This window comes from Python bivittatus, unplaced genomic scaffold (assembly GCF_059951505.1).
Source record: "Python bivittatus isolate LINGU-HERP-01145 unplaced genomic scaffold, Pbiv_v1 ctg000280_np1212, whole genome shotgun sequence".
In the NCBI taxonomy this organism is placed as follows: Eukaryota; Metazoa; Chordata; class Lepidosauria; order Squamata; family Pythonidae; genus Python; species Python bivittatus.
In genome coordinates, this window is record NW_028277066.1 from 196699 (window position 1) to 216533 (window position 19835).

Genomic DNA, 19835 nt, shown 5'->3' on the forward strand with positions numbered 1-19835 from the left:
CTCCTGTTGAGGGCTAAGGAAACGCTTATCTCCCTGAGCGTGGCCTTCATAACACCATTCCATCACATTGTGTGAGCATTGCTGTATTGCTTAGCAAGGATCAGTCCCAAATAAGTCAGGCTGACATTATCTTCTTTCTTTCATAGATATACCACTTTTGTAGACCATGGGATCCTCCTAGACATAATATATCTTCCTTTCCGCTAAGCTTCCCATAGTATTGATATGCTAAGATGATATGTGCTGCATGTTAAAGGGGATCCAGAGCTATTTGAACAACTATATCCATGGAATGGTGTATCATATTTTGGCATCAGTCTGAAAGGATTTAAGTAAAGGATTTTGCAATGCGAATGTTCTGCGTGTTCATAAAGGGTTTGGAATATGATGTAGAAATGACCCGTATCTAATTTTCAACAGTAGATAAAACAATTTAGCTTACACTTTATATTAAGGCTTAACATGGCTTGTTTGACTATGGCCCATATAGCAAACCATGGTTTAAGAAAGGGCTCGTTGTGGTGGGTAAAGCCAGCTAGCAAGAGTCAAACCGATTCTGATAGGCTTGGATGCAAGAGAGCCCGTTTGGCGCAGTGGTGAAGGCCCCAGGCGAGAAAACGGGGGACGGTGAGTTCTAGTCCGGCCTTGGGCACAAAGCCAGCTGGGGGGCCTTGGGCCAGTCCCTCCCTCTCAGCCCTGGGAAGGAGGCAATGGCAAACCACTTCCGAAAAACCTCGCCAAGAAAACTGCAGAGACTTCTCCAGGCCGTCGCCAGGATGCTAGACCAAAATCAGAAAAACAAAATTCACAGCAAGAGAGCAAAAAATTCCTGTCTTTAGGCACAGAGGGTCAAAAACACAAGTATAGGATGCGGGATTAATCAAAAACCCAAATCTGGGTCTTTTTAGTGGATCTTTTAGTGGGAGGTGAGCACACATTTTGACACATTTATTTTCAAAAGCTAAATATAATCTACAGCTACATGAACGGAGGTCTGCTACTCCCTCCCTGGGACATCACATCCTCCTACATCTATTACTGTCTTAACGGCTTCTGGATAGTTTCTCCAAGGTCATCTCCATGGCGCCCTACAGTGTGCGTGCTTATATGCATCCTTTTTTACCCGTTTCTTAGCTTTTGTTTGTTTCTTCGTAAGACAAGCTCTTGAGCACAAGAGTTTAGGAGTTGGCAGGTTATTAACTGTGTATGTGTGTGTGGAGAGAGAGAGAGAAAGAAAAAGAGAATGAGAAGGACACATGGGTGATCTTAACGCGAATGCCTTCATTGTCTGTCTTTTCTCTTATGTCTTAGGGGACTTGCTTCTCTCCAACTCCTTCACTGAAACTGGTGTAACTGGTCCAGCTGGACCTGCTGGACTTCCAGGCCCAATGGGTAAGATCTGAATTAGCCACTTCCCAACCCGTCTTCCTCTACCTGTTCTTTCCAGGTGGATTTGACTAGAATTCCCCATGCATTGGAGTTCTCTGAGCCTGCTTTAATAATGATAAAGCAAAGATAGTCCCAATAGTTATAGGCGCCTTGGGGGCAATCCCAAAACATCTGGAGCACCCCTTGAAGACCATCGGCATTGACAAAATCACCATCGGTCCATTGCAAAAGGCACCTTGACTTGGAACAGCTTCCATCCTGCGACGATACCTTGAACCCCATCCAGCAACAACATCTGCCCACCCCAGGTCCTTGGGAAGGACTCAGTAGGTGGATAAGAATGCCAAATTCAATCTAAACATCTGACTGACTGTGCAACCAACAACAATAACTTATTACACATTTCATTGCCATACACAAGTAGCATCATGTCAAGAGGAAGGACAATTACTTTGATGGAGATGCGCAGGAACCGTTATCTAGGCAAAAAGGGTTGAAGCATTTTTAAGTCCAGAAGGTCCAGATAACATTCGGAAGTGCTCAGAAAGATACCTTCATAATTCACCGGAGTATAAGGTGGGGGGGAAGGAGGGATAGCACAATCAGACTTGCAAGATTCTATTATTATAGCCAATATCTGTAAAAATAGTTTTAGCCTTCCTGTGGAGTTGATTTCCTGGTCTGTTCTACCTACTGGGGCTGACATGTCATCAGTGGAAGAGTTTTGGAGAAAGGGTGTTCCTTGGTTGGTTTGCAGATACTTAGATGGAACGGCCCTGTGGGTGGGTGTTGCTTTGCAAATGATTGCTGCCTTATTGCAGGTAGATTATTTATTTAGCTGATCCGGGGGTGGTTCTGCCTTATCTGTTTTTGCCTCTTAGGTCGATAAGAAAATGGCCTGGAACTATCTAGGTCAGGATTCTTCAACCTCAGCAACTCTAAGATGGGTGGACTTCAACTCCCAGAATTCCCCAGCCAGCCATGCTGGCTGGGGAATTGTGGGAGTTGAAGTCCACCCATCTTAAAGTTGCCAAGGTTGAGGAACCCTGATTTAGGTCATGCTGGCTGGGGAATTCTGGGAGTTGAAGTCCACCCATCTTAAAGTTGCCAAGGTTGAGGAACTCTGATTTAGGTGTTGCTGTGTGATGGAGGAATGTACCTGAGTACTGACCTGATGCTCAAATGCTGGGTCTTTTGATAGGTCCGTCAACAGTTCCCTAGTTGGAGTTTAAGTCTGTATGTCTGTTGATTGCTACTTCATTGGTCTGCCATGTTTCTAAGAATTCTCTTGCATTTTCAGCCTGGCTTGTTTTAAGACTTTCACTGTTTCCCAGTTGAAATTACGCCCGAGGTTGTCTGCATGGAGGATGATTAATGAAGGTGCATCATGTCTTTGGACAACTAGTTGATGTTTGTAGATACGTTCTGCTCAGCTTCTGCTTGTTGATCCAGTTCCCACTGCCCTGGCCAACAGGTTTGTTGGATGTGCGGACCTTGAGAGGCAACAGCTGAAGAATGTCTTACCTTAGCTGCAGTGCAGACATTAAACAGGGGTAGGGCTTTGATCATGGGGTCACTACTGCCATTTTTATTCTTTTGACCCCCAACTCTGTAGACTCCCCTAACTGCAGCCCTTCTTTGGAAAAAGAGGGAAACAGTCTTATTCGTCAGCTTGGGAGACGTGGAATCAGTAGCAAGAATTTTCTTCTGCTTCTTTCCAAACTCTCAGACACCCTAATTGTCCCATGAAACCAACTGGTTTGCACCATAGATAAGTAGCTCATAAAAATGATGACCACATGTCTATAGCTGATGGCTTTAAAAATGTAGACAATTGGGTGGAAGAGTAAAAAAAAATCACATCCTTCAGTAGCTATTAGTCAGGGTGGCTGAGAATGGAAACTTTGCATGCCACAGAACTCTTGTTTGATCTCCAGTGTTAGGTTTAGAGCAGAGGAAAAATGCTGTTATTGTTCCAATTACAAGCTTCTCGCAAGCATCTGCAGATGGCCACCAGGTTGGGGTGACTCCACTGTAAAAATCCTGTCTGGAAACATTGATTGTAAAAGTTTAATTGCTTTCGGTTGTATAATAACGTTGGATTCATTTTGTAAGCTGCCTAGGAACTTGGGTTCTGGGCAAATATATTATTTTAATAATGGGAAAATGGATGGAAAGCTGGAAGTCAAGGCAAGGGGAAAACCACAGCTCTCCATTATCAGTGTGATCACTGGTTAGTTGGCCTCTTCAGAAGCTACAGTGATTGAACATTAGAAACAGACTAGGATAATGTTTCCCAACGTTGGCAACTTTAAGATGTGTGGATAAGAAGTGTGGACCTCAATTCCCAGAATTCTCCAGCCACCTTTTCTTAGAGCTTCTCTTAGAACAACCATCCAGCAGAAGTAGTTGTTGACCAGGATACGCTATCTTTTCCTCTCTAGGTCCCCCAGGACCTGCTGGAAAACCAGGTTCTCCAGGGCGCGATGTAAGTAGACCAAGTCTCTCACCAGGAAGCACAGACCTTTGAGAAGAGGGAAAGAATTCCATCACAGTCACTGCTATGGGTTACTTAGGGCTTATGTCTCCATGGGGAGGGGCCCTTGTTTCCTGGCTCCTGGAATTCCCAATATTGGGATCTGGCACTAAAAGTTGGGTTCCTCCTGAGTCCCACCACCAGTTGTGAAGAATGCCTTGTGTCCTTAGCAGCCCTCGTATATCACTGTCTAGAATTCACTGATGGTAAGACCCAAGCAGACCTACATCCAGCTGCTTTGCAACCACTGAAGTGGGGTTATTCTCCTTTCCCAAGCTTTAGCCAACTTGGTTAGGGGATGGAAAGCTGGTCCTCTGCAACACCCCTTCCTCCCGCAAGCTATTAAAAGCAGTTTGCAAGCTACAGTGCTGGGGTCAACATGGAGGAACACCATGTTGGGTTTGCCATCTGCTGAGAAGGGTTGCAATCAGATGGACTGTGCAAGGCTCACAGCTGGGGGGCAGAGCTGAGCAACAGACCCATCTCCTTGGCTTAACGACCCATGCTGGCCGGTGCTCTCACCCCATGAGCCAAAGCAAACAAGCCACGTCGTGGCTTAAGGTGACGCCTTGTTCAGATTACATGCTAGCCATAATGTGACTTCTTTGATTTTGACTTTGACCACTGCAGTTTGCCAGTGATGGTTGGTTTAGTATGGGATTGGGCTGGTCTGCTGCGTTCATAACTAGCTTGTCTGTTTATGCTCAGGCTTAATTATGCAGAAGGGGGATCCTGCCGATATTTATTTATTTATAAATCAAATTTATATGCCACCCATCTCACTATCAGTGACTCTAGGTGGCTCGCAAATAAAAGACATAAAAACATTTAAAAACTACAGAACGCATTAAAAGACTCACAAAGTTAAAAGGCCTAGAGAGCGTCCTGAAGGTGCCGACCACCCCCAGTGCTGCGAGCCCCTATTAGACCCCCACGCTAGGTGGCAGGGCCAGGTCTTAACACTCTTCCAGAAGGCCAGAAGAGTGAGGGGCAGCCTCACCTCGGGGGGCAAGATATTCCACAGGGCGGGGACGACAGCAGAAAAGGCTCTCCTCCTAGACCCTGCCAGTCAAAATTCTCTCACCAACGGGATCCACAGCGTGTCCTTCCTGCTGGACCAGGTGGGATGGGCCAAGGTAACCGGGACGAGGTGGTTCCTCAGGTAACCTAGGCCCGTGCCATGCCCGTGTCATGATCTGTGGCAGAAATGGAGGTCTAGCTGGGAGGTTGCCACCAAGGGATGACGAGGAGAAGGAAGTGGTCAGCCCTTCTCGCCAGTGAAAATATGAGCAGGATGGCATCACCAGGCCTTGCCTGACACAGTGTTATGGCTTCTTCCAGGGAACACCAGGAACACCAGGTGCTGATGGGGCCTCTGGTGCCCTTGGGCAGAAAGGAGAGAGGGTGAGTTTCCAGTCTGGTTGCATGAGGAAGTTGGGGACCCAAACATGGACCCCTGAAACAGAGATGGGCCACCCCAAATTGTCTTTCTTCTGACACCCGGATGAACAACTGACTTCATGCAACCCTTTTGTCTGCCATCAAGTCAGTCGTGACTCCTGTGATAGCCTGGACACGTCCCTGCAGTTTTCTTGGCAACATTTCTCAAAAATGGTTTGTCTCCTTCCTGGGGTTGAGAGAGAAGGTCTGGCCCAAAGTCACCAGCTGGCTTCGTATCTAAGGCAGGACTAGGATCCTTATTCTCCTAAGTCCTAGCCTGGCACCTTAACCACTACCCCAAACTGGCTCTCTGCGCGCAACCTGCTAAGCTCATCTTTATGGCGCACTTTGTTGGTGGGAGCTAGCCAGGATGGACTGTAAATCATGGTTTCGGTCTGAACACTGTGGGTAAATCTGGGAGTTTAGAATTCTGGGAGGTGAAGTCCACACGTCTTCAGGTGGCCAGGGTTGAGAAACACTGGGTTAATGCCAGAGGCGGATGCTTACTCCTTCCAGCAGGACGGCTCCCCGCTATTTAAAGAAAAATTCATCTTTTAAAAAGATATTTTGGGGAGCCAAGTAAGGTATGGGCAGGTGCCACATTGAGGATCCTGGCCAGAAGCAGGTAAAACCACCACGCTGCCTCTGCACCCTTCCCCAAAGAGAGAAATGTGGACACCGCTTGAATTTTGCTGACCCAAACCTGGGCCGTCATCTCCTCTGTCTTCCCCACAGCTTGCGAATTCCCCCCTTCCCCAATTTGGTGGTGCTAGATTGCGGTGCCCATTTTTCCCACCCTACGTGGGCAGGAATGATGGGAATGGTAGTCCAGATCCTTTCCAGCAAAGTGCCAGGTTGCAAGAGACTCTCTGTTCTTCTTTCTTCACACCTTATTTTGGTTTCTTCCAGGGTGAACCAGGGCCCAAGGGTGACCCGGGTGAGAAGGGTTCCTGGGTAAGTTTTGGGTGACAGCGCCCTTTCCTCCTTTCTCTCCTCCGTAGCTCTTATTTATTTGCCAAGAGGCCTCTCGTCTCTTAAAATAGTCGGTCCCACCTGCCCAAGACCAAGGGCGCAGCTGCCATGCGAGAAATATTAGGTCAAAAGATGAAAAAGCAGAAGGGTTGTGAGATCGCCAGCTCTCCCCAAACGTTGGTCGCCCAGCCCCTTGAGTTATTCTGTGAGAACGCTCAAACCTCAGGCAATCTTACACGAGAAGGTCAACGTCTTGGGAGATGGCATGCTTTAAAAAACTGCTAAATAAATTATTTAATTTGGGGGTAATGTGGACAGCAGTGGGCGTGGTAGTCCTTGCCTAAGAAGGATGCTGCATTGAGAGCATGGAAAAGCCACACACACCCCTTCCTGCCCGTTTGTCATTATTCTGAGATCTCTCTGTGGCTTTGCAGAAAGATGTGTGGGTTTGCCCCTTGTGACAGAAAGGGCATTGAGTTTCACAGCGTTGCCAACATTTGCGAGTTTATGCTCTCTGAAAGTCTTTTTCAACCAGATCCTCTTCCCTTCTCACGTTCAGTTATCAATGCCATTGAATCCAGATTCTGTACACCACGTGGACAATGATGTCATGGTACGTGGGACACCCTCGGGGCTCCTACCCAACACATATTTCTCTGCCATGTTTTCTGCAATTGTCAGAAGAGATAGGATTCGGGGAGGAGATGATGTAACGCTCCCACCCACTTCCTGATTCAGGCGCTCCACCCGTGCGTGGAGCATCCCATTTCAGAATGCAGATTCAGAAATGATATGGTGGAACACCCCATCATAGAAAAGGGGAGTATCTAGGAGATGAAGCTAGAGCACTTCTCCTTCGTATACTCATTTTCTATCCGGAGGGAATGTTCTGTCCTGCTCACTCCCATCTATAGGTTGATGTGGTATAGTCCAAACAAGGATCCAGAGGGAGGCAAGCAAGATGATCCAGGGACTTGAGGATATGCCCCATGAGGACAGCCTGGAGGAAGTTGAGATGTTCAGTCTGGAGAAAAGATAACTTAAGGGAGACATGATAGCTATGTTCAGATACAGAGAGCGAAGCTACAGGGAAGATAGCCAGGAACTATTTTCCACTGAAACTAGGACTGGAAATTAATTGCAACTACCTAGATTTTGTTTAAATGTACAGGTAGTCCTCAACTTACGACCACAATTGGGACCAGAACTTCCATCACTAAGTGATGCAGTCATTAAGTGAGTCATGCCTGATTTTACGACCTTTTTTGCCACAGTTGTTAAGCGAATCCTACTTCCCCCATTGACTTTGCTTGTCAGAAGTCCCCTGGGAAGATTGGAAATGGCAATCATGTGACCCCAGGACTCTGCAACCTTTGTAAATATATGCCAGTTGCCAAGCGCTGAATTTTGATCATGTGACCGTGGGGATGCTGTGATGGTTGTAAATGTGAGGACTGGTCATAAGTCACTTTTTTCAGCACCATTGTAACTTCGAACAGTCGTTAAATTAATGGGTGTAAGTTGAGGACTACCTGTAAGGAAAAACTCCCTCAGTGTAACATCAACACAACAGTGGAACACTGTGCCTACCAACATTGTGGATCCTCCATCTCTGGAAGTTTTTAGGAAGAGGCTAAAGAGCCATCTCTCAAAGACGATTTAAATGGTTTTCCTGTACATTCCAGAGGGTTGGTCTGGATGATCCATGGGGTCCCTTCCAACTCCACAATTCTATGATTCTATGACTTGCTGGCAAAGCTACACCTTAAGAAAGGGGGACCGTGGGAGAGGAAGTCAAATAAGTCAATGGCAATGCATGAAAAAAGGGGTGAGGCTTTGATCATGCAGTTAAAGCTGCCATCTTGGCTCTTTTGGACCCTCTTTGGTGAATCCCCTCTTAAGGCTAATTAAATTCCTGCTTTTCAGATAGGATGGGGGTGGGAATTGGATGGACACCCGGAAACTGGGATGAAACTTACACTGGAGAAAAAGGTTTTGATGGCTTTCCCCCATGGGATGGCCAGCTGTTTTCTGGGGTGTGATGAGATTTTCATGACTAAAGCAATAATGCCTAGGAAAGGGTCCAAGGGTGCAGCCTTCTCCCCCAGCTGTGGCCCTGAGGCCTTCTGCAGAGCCCTGCGTGGCTATTCATTTTGAAACTAACTTGGTAGACGAATCAGGAGTTTCCCGCTTCCACCTTCCAAGAAACTTTAGTGGCACCTGGATTTCATCAACAAATAGACCCCTTTTCCTCTCTCGCTCTGGAGCTGAAAAACATCTGATAAAACAGACCATTCTGGATGTTTTCAGAGTTTTGAAAGGAATGAAGAAAGCCAAGGAGGCTTTGAGGAGGTGCCCGTGACCCCAGTAACTCATCTCTCGCAGTTCTGTTTGGGGGGCGTGAATAGAGAAAAGAACTGGTTTTTTGTCTCTGCTAAGAAAAGTCTGCCCTGGCTTTGACTTTATCTGGAGACTGAAATGCAGGATTTACTGCTATCTCCCTTGGCGAGCGTGCGTCTGAAATTCACCGGAAGTGCTTTGCAAATCTCTCATGGCTTGGCCTCTGAACTTCTTTTCAGGGTCCCATCAGAGAGGGGTCTGCAATATCAGGACACGGATCCTGTCATTCCCTTCTGAAAAAAAAAGGTCCAGGGCTTCCAATGGACCCGCACCTTTTATTTCAGACTCCAAACAGGAATCTGGATTCCTGTTTGGGATTTTGATTTGAACTGGGTGTAGGAAGGTGTTTTAAAAGCCTTGGCAAAAGTAGATTTTCTTTTCGGCAGAAACAGACAGAAGGGGAGTCTCCTGAGGCTGGATCTGGCCAATCGTTGGTCCAGTCCAGCTGCAACCAGATGTGTTCAAAAGCTCATCTATAGTTGGAGTCATTCACTCCTGCTGTTTTCGATTCTGAAAGCGGTGCGTGGTGAACAGACTAGACGCCATGGAGAGCTTGGTCTTCCATGACTCCTTCCAACAGTGATTCTCCTCTTTAAAGGACCCCCCTCCTGACACTGGGGATAGCCCCAGTGAGAATCCTTCCTCTTATTGGCTCCGAATCTCTGTTCATTTTCAGCGAATGACCTCCAAAATCTGATATTGTCGAGGCTGAGAAAAAAGACTCTCTATCCTTGATATTTTGCTGCTGGTGGTGGCCAACCAAATTATTCAACTCTCATTTAGCCTAATCTAGTGTGTGGTGGAAACCCGGCCCTTGTAGGCATCCTAAAAGATGTTTAACATACTCATAAAACAAAGAAGACCCCACAAATCCTCACTAAGACCTAATCAACAAATCTTTGTATCCTCATATCCCATTTGCTGTGGACCTTGGCTCCTGCAACATGCAAAGGGGGCAGGTCAGAAAGTTGGCCATCCCATCCTGGAGAAGCCGCCTGAAAGAAAACGGTGGGGTTTACGTCTGAGCAAAGTGGGTGATGCTCCTGGTTGCTCTGCTTGTTTGCCCTGCAGGGGGGAAACTAGGCATCCCATACCTGTGCTGACACAATTACGCTTACTTGGGCCAGTTAAAAATCCAGCGACTGCATGTCTCTGCAGGCGTGTGTGTGTATGCGTGGTTCAGCATTGGCTGTGAACCCCAGCCACGGGTGGTTAGGATTTAGTGCCCTGTGCAAATTCAGAAAATTGGCCCAATTCAAGAACCAAATTAAATGTGTTGCATGAACGCAGCCCAGGCAGGAGTGTGGTTAAAAAAGTCAACGTGGTGGTCCTGGCGGTGTAATGCACATAAAAAACAGGCAGAGCATTGATCACGCCATTGTGGCTGCAATCTTGACCTTTTTTTTTTTTTACGATACCCTAATATCCACCATGACTGTTCTGAAAACTCTCCATCCATCTCACTTAGTCTAGCCTACTCTGTTGGGTGGACCCAGACCCTGCCAAGGAGGTCTCCATTGCAGCATGGGGTAAAAAACCCTTGGAATTGAGTTGCAGGGGGCTCCCCGTTGGAGCCAAAGATGGGCTTCCCTTTTGTTCCACTTCTTCCTGTCTCTATCTAGTTTCCCACTCCTACCTACAGTAATATAAAACTTCAGAACGGCTCTCATAAGAAAGACGGGAGAAGGACCAGGAAGGAACGGTTGGGGCCATTAGAGTTGTGGTGGGTGACCCTGAAGTGAACACACAGGTCTGAATCGCATGCATCGGGCAGAAGCTGTTCCTCTTCGGCCTGTCCTCATAGTCCTTGGAAGGGAACGGAGAAGAATGAAGCTACTGATTGGTGCTAATAACCTCACCAACCCATTTCTCATCTTCTTCTCCCTGTCCCTGAAGCCACAGGGGCTTGCTTGACTGGGAACTCTGGGGGTTGCCGTCTCAAGTCGTGGGGAAGCAGGCTGGATAAAAAGAAACTTAGTCTCAGTTGGTCTTGGGGTAGGAGTTCCAATAATGGGGAGGTCCCGCAAGGCAGCTGATGGTCAGTTGAGGACCCGGTGGCTGCATTGCCCCAAGTAGTAGGTTTGGGGAATGTGTGTATGTGGTTTAGTGCAGGGTTCCTCAATCTCAGCAACTTTAAGATGGCTGGACTTCAACTCCCAGAATTCCCCAGCCAGCATGGCTGGCTGGGGAATTCTGGGAGTTGAAGTCCACCCATCTTAAAGTTGCTGAGATTGAGGAACCCTGGTTTAGTGTATTGGGTGAAAACAACCTTTTTAGACAGTCAAGGATTCCGTGTATTGTGCAAAATCAGCAAATGATGTCGTCTTTGCACGCACAGCCAGGAGGAGAAACAGTGGAATGAGAAGAGGGTGGGCAGACCCCTTCCGAAGTATTTTGGTAGCACCAGGGTAGTGGAGCAATCAAGGGGTTGGCCTTAGAGCAGGGAGATCCAGGTGCCCGCTTGCCCACGTGGTTGGGGCCCATCACCCACGCGCAGCTCAGCCTCCCTTACCAGAAGATCATCAGGAGAAGCCACCTTATAGGCCACCTGGAGCTCTTGAGACTGAAACGCAAAGCATGGATCACAAATTAATCAGCCAGCGCTGGGCCGCGGGACACGGTTGTTGCAAGCTTCCTGCGTTGTGCAGAAGATGGGTGTCTGTGGCCGCCAAGCTCCAGCCTAACCCTGTAATTCTCTTGGGGGGGGCAGGCTCCTTGGGATGTAATCAAAAAGCACCCCCCCCTTTCCCCCTTTTCTTGACAGCATGCTTCCTCAGCATTTTTAGCTGGTCTAGTTCCTTCCCCATCGCCCAAATCCCGCACCAGCTCAATGCCTCTGTGTGCTTGGCACCCTCCTCCCCAGAAAGACGGTATGTGCATGAAAAATGCCTGGTTCCCCTTCTCGAAAAGGTTGATTCCCCCTCCCTGCCTGATTAATAATTGCATTGCCCCTCCCTTGGATAAACCGAAGCGTTTGGCGGATTCGATGCCTGCGAGAAAGTTGAGGACCGTCTGGGAAAGGCAGGGCGGCCTCACCCTCCTTCCTCTCCCCCCACCCTTGCACACGCGTGTGCGTGCCTTCCTTTCACGGCTGTGTCTGTCTCTTTCATCCGCAGGGGGAGGGGTTACACCAGCTCCGAGAGGCTTTGAAGATTTTAGCAGAAAGGGTTTTAATCTTGGAAGCCATGATTGGGCTACATGGTGAGTAGAGACAGGGAAGGAGGACAGACGCCCGACGTTAGCAGCTCTCCGGGCGAAGGGCAGGGGGTCAGAGCCGCTGGCCTCCCTCCCTTGGGCAGCGTGTTTTTCCCTTGGGACGCTCGGTGCAGCTTCCAGCTTTCTGGGCTTGGCTGGGGAGCTCCCAAGAGGCGGGCGGGTGGACGGACGGGTCGTCATTAGCTAGCCTGGCCGGGGAAGCAGGGGACAGCCTTCCCCAGCCTGGGGCTCCCCAGACGCGATGGGGCTGCAGCTTCCAGCATCCCAGCCTTTGTCCCTCTTGATGGGGAAGGGGCCAAGGTGGGAAAGGCCGACCCGGATGTATGCATCCATTGGGAGAACCTGTCCTGTCTGGACCAATCTATCTCTCCATTTGGGAGGGTGGGAGCTGGACTGGTTCATATTAAGACACCCCCTCTGGGCAGATGTTCCTTCCCAGGCTTGTTTCTGATGGTCAGGTTCCTCCCTCCTTCTCTCTTTTCCTTCCTTCCTTCCTTCCTCCCTCCCTTTCCTTCCTTCCTTCCCCTCCCTCCCTCCCTCCTTCCTTCCTTCCTTTCTCTCTCTTCCCTCCCTCCCTCCCTTCTCTCCTCCCTCCCTCCTTCTCTCTTTTCCTTCCTTCCTTCCTTCCTCCCTCCCTTTCCTTCCTTCCTTCCCCTCCCTCCCTCCCTCCCTCCCTTCCTTTTCATCAGTAGGTTTAGAGCAGAGAAACTGACGTGGTGGGATGTGAGTGGCTACCTAAGCCGGTGGCTGGAAGTTGGGCCTATTTGCATTCAGAGGGTTCCCCCTGGTGACAAAAGAAAGGAAAAAAATGTTTTACTCTTAAACAAACTTGGTGATGAATGCTGTACTGTAGACTCCCAGAAGTACTTTATGCAGGCAGCAAGGTGGAGAAGCTTGAGCCAAATCCATAATAGGCACATGAACTCAGAAATCGGTCCCAGCAAACGTTGTGCGGATTACTTAAAGCGTGCAGAGATTGTGGCAAACATGACCTTGATTCAATGTAGTTCAATTTTTTTTTTTAAATGTCTTAGTTATGCCTTCCTGGGTGCCAAAAAGTTCCACCAAGGTCCTCATTCCAGATCTGTCCACCCTTTCTGCAAAGGAACGTGCAGAAATGGTGACTTTAAGCGAGAACCCAAAAGAAGTTTCAGGAGGCTGTTTTAAAGATCTCAGGAATTCAGAGAAAGGGGGCATGAACATTCAAGGGCTTTCGTGCAGGGTCTCTGAGGACAGGAGTGGGCAGAGTCCAGGCCTGGGGACAGGGATGTCCACACGGTATGGTCAAAAAGTTAATATGGCGGCCACAATAGTACGATTGAAGCTCTGCCTGTGTTTTTATATGCAGCATTGGCTTTTTTGACTACACCCTGCAGACACCCCTACTTCCGCTTTTTTCTGAAACAGCGAAGATGGTGGCACCTTAAAGACTAATTTATTTTTGCACAGGCTTTCCCGCTGACAGTCCACTTCATCAGAGGCCTGGGGAAAGGAGAGGAATACGATGCGATGCTGTGTCGTATCCACCCTTGCCATTTCTCCAAAGTTTCTTCTCCCATGAAGGATGTGTCTGTTTGGGTACTTTACTCTCGGGAGGCTTGAAAATTTCTTTCAGATTTCTCTAGGTGGCATTTTTGAGCCTCCTTGAGGATTGATGTTTCACCTCTTCCTTCCTTCCCTCTGCAGCCTCCCTGGCTGCCCCAACTTCCCAGTTATCTTCCCTTGAGATGGGCTGGCGAGAGACGATTCCACCACCATCTTTGTGGGCAAAGAAATCTGGGAGATGATTTCTCCAGCTCTCTCCAGGGAAAGGAGCAATTCTCCACCTGCTTCTCAAGAGCAGCAGCCCCCCCCCCCCCACCCCCCAGCAGTAACTCTTTAAAAAGCCCCTTGAAAGATGTTCCTCCTGATGTCTTTCATTGGGTCTGGGGGCAAGCGTGAGAAAGCAGGGGGGCTGCAGGCAGTGCAATTGAAAAAGAGACCGTTGCACTTTTTCACGAAATGAAATCACCAAAAAGAATGGAGACACGATCTGGCCAGCAGAAGAGGTCTTTATTTTCAGAGTTATTTGGCAAAGGGGGCGTGGAAAAAGACGTGAGCGAGAACCTCAAAATCCACCCGGGACCTTTGCTGCAAACCTAGCGCCCGCAGGGTCAATGACTGCTGAACCCAAATTTATTTTGAACCTCAGAACAGGAGGGATCCAGTCTTTCCATGTGAAAATCATTACCCTTCTAGCTGCCAAGACTTATAATTTAGGGCAGGGAGAGAATAAGGTTGCTGCTGTTGTTACTGAATGCTTGTAAATCAGACTCTCTGTTTTTGCTGGATTACATTTCTGAACTGGGATCCCGGACTCTCATCCGCTCATCCCAGAGATTAGCTCCTGGGTAAGGTGAGAGGTGGGAGAGCGGTTCTTTCAGGATGAGTCTTCCAGGAAAAGCCTCCCCCCTTGCCACCGTCTGATCCTAGAGGTGTCTATTGTGCCAATTTCTATGGTGAGATCCTTACCTGGCCTGTCCAGTGTGTGCACACAATCGGCACAGCCCGTACCCAAATCCTTGCATCTTGTGAAAAGGAATCTGTCCTGTTCATTTTTTCCTTCATGGGAAAACTGGCTCAGAAAGATATGCCTGTTCTTGCTGGAGTAGGAAAAAAAGTTCTCTAATAAGGATCCTCAGATGCTGCTAAGAAACTCATGTGCTGGACCTGGCTTTTGGGCCTAGCATCTGATCTTCCCAGTACAATGCCTTTAAATACGGAGGCTCCATTGACTAGCAATTGTCTGTGAATTTGGCATCAGCGGCTATTACAAACTAGCAACAGGGAGCACTCAAGTACATTGGCAAGATTATTTTAGGAGCGATCTCTGGCCGAAGAACTGTCTTGTTAGCTGTAAGTCTTGCTGCGAGCAGAGACATTTACTACAATCCTTTTGTAGTTTAGTTAGCCGTATAAGCGCATCATGGAAAAACACCCTTCTAGGATGGGGCATGGTGGAGGAAGACCAGCTGAAACAAGTTTTGGGGATGGAAAAATAGCCATTTTCAGGCTGGAACGCTTTTTCTAACTTAAAAAGACACTACTGTATGCCCTGTGAAATAATACTGGGTATGTGGAAGGTTTAAAACCCATCTTTTGAGGCCAGAAGTCTAGCTGCGTGCTTTGGAGCAAGTGTCCAACGAGGTACTGTATGATCTGAAAGAGTCAAGATGGTGTATTGAGATGCACGTAAAAAAAAAACACAAATGCAGCTTTAATCACGCCGTTGCAGCCACCATCATGGCTTTTTGGACTGCAGACACCCCTATTTTGCAGCTCACCCCCTGCAGGCACCCCTATTTTGGAGTTTCTTTCTCGTCACGCTACAAGAAAAGAGGCAAGACAGGGCAAAAGAGACCGTTGGCCGGTCGTGAGGTTTCGTGCCCAGTTCCCGTCCTCGGATAACGTGCTGGGGAGCCTCCGGATACGCCCGTTGGCGTTCCCCAGACGCACGGCGCTGCAAGCTTGCCGTGGCATCGGAACAGCGAAGGAATACTGTATTTTTCAGTGCTCCGTTTCTGAAAATCTCGATTCTGTGAAAAGCCACTCTTTCCTTCCTGTACAGCAGGGTTCCTCAACCCCGGCAACTTTAAGATGGGTGGACTTCAACTCCCAGAATTCCCCAGCCAGCATGAGTTGAAGTCCATCCATCTTAAAGTTGCCGGGGTTGAGGAACCTTGCTGTTCGTGATATGCAGGTTCCATATCAGGGAGGAATCCCTTGGTGCCTTTTTCTTTGCCCCACAAAGGAGACACTCTTCCCCCCCCCACACACACACCCACAGTGCCACCCTTCCAGAGGACCCTGACTTCTGGTTCCTGGACTCAAGACCCCCCCCCCCCAGACCTTCCTGTTCCCTCCTGGAGGGTCAATCAATTTGCACTCTGCTCTTCTCCCTCCCCCCCAGGCCATTAGCTTGCAAAGCTTCCTAGAACAGCAAGCCCAACTGGAGCTCCTGACTAGGAGAGTCACCTTGCTGGAAGCTATCATCTGGCCAGGTAATGCAACCTGCGAGGCCTGCCTCCCTCCTTCCCTCCTCCTCCTCCTCCTCCTCCTCGTTCTTCCACAGCATGGTGCCTTCACTGGATGCCACACTCCCAGGGCCCGCCCGGAGGTCTCCCTGGCAGCCGTGGGTTTTTCTCCTCCTACTTCCACTCCAGACTTTGCATGCCACCTCTGCGACAGCCAACCTTTTCCTGTGGTGTCCATCACCTCCTTGAAAACAATGTTCTTTTTTTTCTTTTTTTTTTAATTCTAGCATGGTTTGGCCTGTCTTGACTCCCCTGCTGGTGGGGTGGGGGATGGACACGGCCTCTGGCTGCAGAATTTGAGGGGAATCGGAAGACCCCCCCCCTCTTCCCAGCATCAGCTCAAGGCAAATCAAAGGTTCCTCCTCCGTGGTGTCAAAACAAAGGAGATTTGGGTTGCTGGAGCTGTAGAATCCCAGATTCTGCTGGGTATCCTTTGCACGTGCTCAGAGGCACCTCAGACTAGCCTGCATGCACACAAAAATACAGCTTGCATCCATCCAGCAGTGGTTAACAATCCGTGGTTGTTTGGGACAGGTGTCCCTCACCTTGGCATGCCCAACTCGATTAGGACTGCAGCTCCCAGGATTCCAAAGGCCCAGTTGTCTGGGTAGTTCTGGGAGTTGTAGTCCCAGGGCACCTAGAGGGTTCAAGGGTGGAAGAGAGTAATGTAAGAGGTGTCCATCAATGAACTATCTGATAGAGAAACACATGGGAATGGCTTAGAACCAGGTCCTCATCTTGCAATAGCAGCTGCCCAGATCCCTCTGGAACGCTTGCGAGCAGAACAGAGGCTCCTGATGTGCCAGGTTAAGCTGCCACTGTACATGGAGGTTCAGTTTAGCTCCTGTAGGATGAGTAGTCATTCACAGGTTCTCCCATCCCTCTCCAAAATGGATTTCTCCACAGGGGAGGGACTCTCAGCCTGCTGACCTTCGCTAGGTTGTCCTCCACTGGTGGTGAAACATCTATTTGGTGTTCAGGCTAAATGAGTATTGATATCTTTTCATTCGAGATGATTTAATAAACTACCAGCCCAAGGTGTCTTGGGGTGGGGATGGAGACCAAGTTGGAAAAGTTGGAACGAGCTAACCTAGGGCTCTCTAAGTGATGTTGGATTACAACACCCACCATACATATCCAAGGGCCAGGCTAGTTGAGGCTGATATATGTTGGAATCCAGCAACCCTGGGGAGGCCACAGCGCTCCCGAGCTCTGCCCCAGAAAAGATTTATTTGCCAAATTGCTAAGCTCCATTTGCTCAAAACTACGCATTGCCCAAATTACGCATTGAAGGACCTTGCTCTTGAAGGACACAGGCTGTTGGAGTCAAGCCATTTCCAAAATGGGGGGAGGGCAGAGGGGCACCTCGGAATTCTAGTATTTCCTAAGGGCAGGCCGGTGCTTTTTCACGCTGATCTCTAAAGCCATAAGAGGAGGATGCATTGAGAGACACGAGTGAATCTTGGGCGCCTTGGCAAAGCGTTCCTAAAAAGGAGAAGGGAGCCAAGATCTGATGCTGATGTTTCCTCCTCCGTTGGCAGAACCAGATCTGGGATCCGGCCTTGAGCCTGTCACCACAGGGGTCCCCGGCTATGACCGGAGTAAGCGCCACGAGACCCTGGCGGCCTACCGGGTGATCTCACACCGTCTTTCCCAGAAGGGAGAGGACAGGAAGAAGTGAAGACGCGGTGGTCTGCCCGCCATCAGGCGCAGAAGCGGAGCACGTCTGGACTGAGAGACCACCTGATTGGGGGGAGCGCTGTGCTCCATCTTCCTCCTCCCTCCACCTTGGACTGTCCGTGCCAAGTGGTGGCAGAAAGACGGGTTGCCCGATGCCTGGAGTGGGGACGGGGCTTTGTGAACCACCCTGCTTTGTATTTATTTGCCCTCTTCACATGGGATATGCTCCCGATGCCATGGGATCTGTGCCCACCTGTGGCCTCTGCCTGCCTTCTGCTTGCCAGAGATTGTCCCACCAGGCGATCGGGCAAGGATGGGCCAGCACGCCTGCCCCTTTGCCACCCCCTCGTCAGCGGCTGCATCTCTCCAGCGTGTGTTCAGATGCTCAGGATCCCAAGATGCTTCCTCTCTTGCAGCGTGTGCCCGTGCTTTGCACCTGTTTTTTTATCCTTTCTCTAAATTGGATCCTTTCCCCCTCCCGGTCCAGTAAGCCGGGGGCAGAGGAACAGCCATTCCGCGTCACTGTAAAGAATGGACAGCGAGGGGGTGTGAATTCGGTCCGGTGACCCCTCGCAGCTGAGCAGAACTCGAGCCTGCCTGCTTGCGCTCCCTGGGAGCAGGGATTCCCAAAGAGTATTTCTCGAGTCAAATGAGAAAGTCTCTTGTGGCACCTTGAAGACCAACTGATTGGCTGTTGCCCAAACTCTGGGCATTGGGTGGAAGCAGAGCACGATCCGTCAAAAGCTTACCCGGGATTAAGAATGCAGATTAAGATGGGAGCCTTTATTTATTGTCCCAGCTTTCTCGTCACTGTCCTACTTTATTATTTTTGAAAAAAGGTTTGCTGGGGGGTGGGTTGGGGCTATCGGGGGGGGGGGGGAATGGTGGTGAAGCAAGGATTGCTCGTTTGTCCTCTCTAGCATCAATCAACAATTTTGAAAAAAATCTATTTTCTCCTGCTTAAAAAATAGTCTCTGTGCCTCTCCATGCTTGTATCTATTTGATCTGCATTTTTTTAATTGATGATATCCTTGCACACACAACACTCACAGTGAAGATGCCTCCCTTGGGACCCCATGGGCTCACTCCTTCACCCCCCTTTTTAAAAAGATCTCTTTGATATAAAAAGAAAGGGTTTCTATATCAAACATGCTGCCTTCCTGCAAAACCATCTTAGGCTTTAGCATCCTATTTATTGTGGTAATGCTTTGGGGTTCCACAGGGCGATAGGCTATGAATTCCCTCCCTCCCCATCCCACAAAAACTCCAGCCCTGCCTTCAGCCTGATGCATTATTACCCACCTTGAACCTCTAAAATGCTACATTTGCCATCGCCCCTGGTCTATGGCTTAAGAGGCAAACCAACCTGAGCAGATTCAAATCACTCAGCACACCTAAGATGTTGGTTCAGGAGCTGAGTGCGAGGGGAAGTGCAATTCAGCGGACCTTTTTCGGCTTTGCACATTGCCTCTGAATGGCTCAGTGAACGCCACTTCAAACATACCATGGCTTAACGCCCAAGTTTAGCACAGGAGACTCGCGCATTGCTTAACTGCCACCCGCTTGCCCCAGCGGGCAAAGCTGCCCCAACAGCCTGTTCCACCGAGAGCTGGGCTGCAGAGATGCACAATTATCCTTTTATGCAACAAGGCAACTCACACGCAGGATTTGTGCATCGATGTTGTGAGCCGGGGTGCCCATCGCAGCTAAAAGTCAGATCCCAGAACTGACAGTGGAAGAGAAGAGGTTGGTGCCTCTTGGCTGAAAGCATGGCTGCGTGTGCGTGTAAGGCTATTAGAAGCCCAACAGCAAAACCCCAAGAAACAGGAGCATTGTCTCTGTTTCACATTTGGGCGTTTTAGCTGATATGGAGCCCCAACTCTATCAGTCTTGGTCGTTAACATTTCAGAAGATGGTGTTCGTTGCCGCAGAAGAGGGACATTGCTCTGTTCTCAGCTTCCTCCTTGGAGGAACCAAAATCAGGCTGTTGCTGCTTTGCCCCCAACTCCAGCGTGTGCAGAAGAGGGAGATGGATCGGGCTCAAACACACAAAAAAGAGGAGGGGGGGGTGGGAGACCCTGAGTCAGTCTACAGAGAAGCTCCAACCTCAGAGTAGACTTGCATTTCGG

The 19835-nt window shown here is 49.1% G+C and overlaps 1 protein-coding gene across 5 annotated transcripts in view; it reads left to right on the forward strand.

Moving 5' to 3' along the window:
• EMID1 (EMI domain containing 1) overlaps positions 1–19127 on the forward strand; it is a 62392-nt gene extending 43265 nt beyond the window's left edge. For 2 of the 5 annotated variants that reach the window (XM_088143179.1, XM_088143181.1), the window contains exons 9-14: positions 1312–1392; positions 3834–3877; positions 5267–5329; positions 6275–6319; positions 15903–15993; positions 17568–19127. In XM_088143179.1, the coding sequence (XP_087999305.1) occupies positions 1312–1392; positions 3834–3877; positions 5267–5329; positions 6275–6319; positions 15903–15993; positions 17568–17707 (464 nt within the window). In that variant the 3' untranslated portion in view covers positions 17708–19127. Of the gene's footprint in view, positions 1–1311; positions 1393–3833; positions 3878–5266; positions 5330–6274; positions 6320–11853; positions 11939–15902; positions 15994–17567 lie in introns of those variants that run through there. The other 3 variants (XM_088143183.1, XM_088143180.1, XM_088143182.1) reach the window with 3 other exon arrangements.
• The last annotated feature ends 708 nt before the right edge of the window (positions 19128–19835 follow it).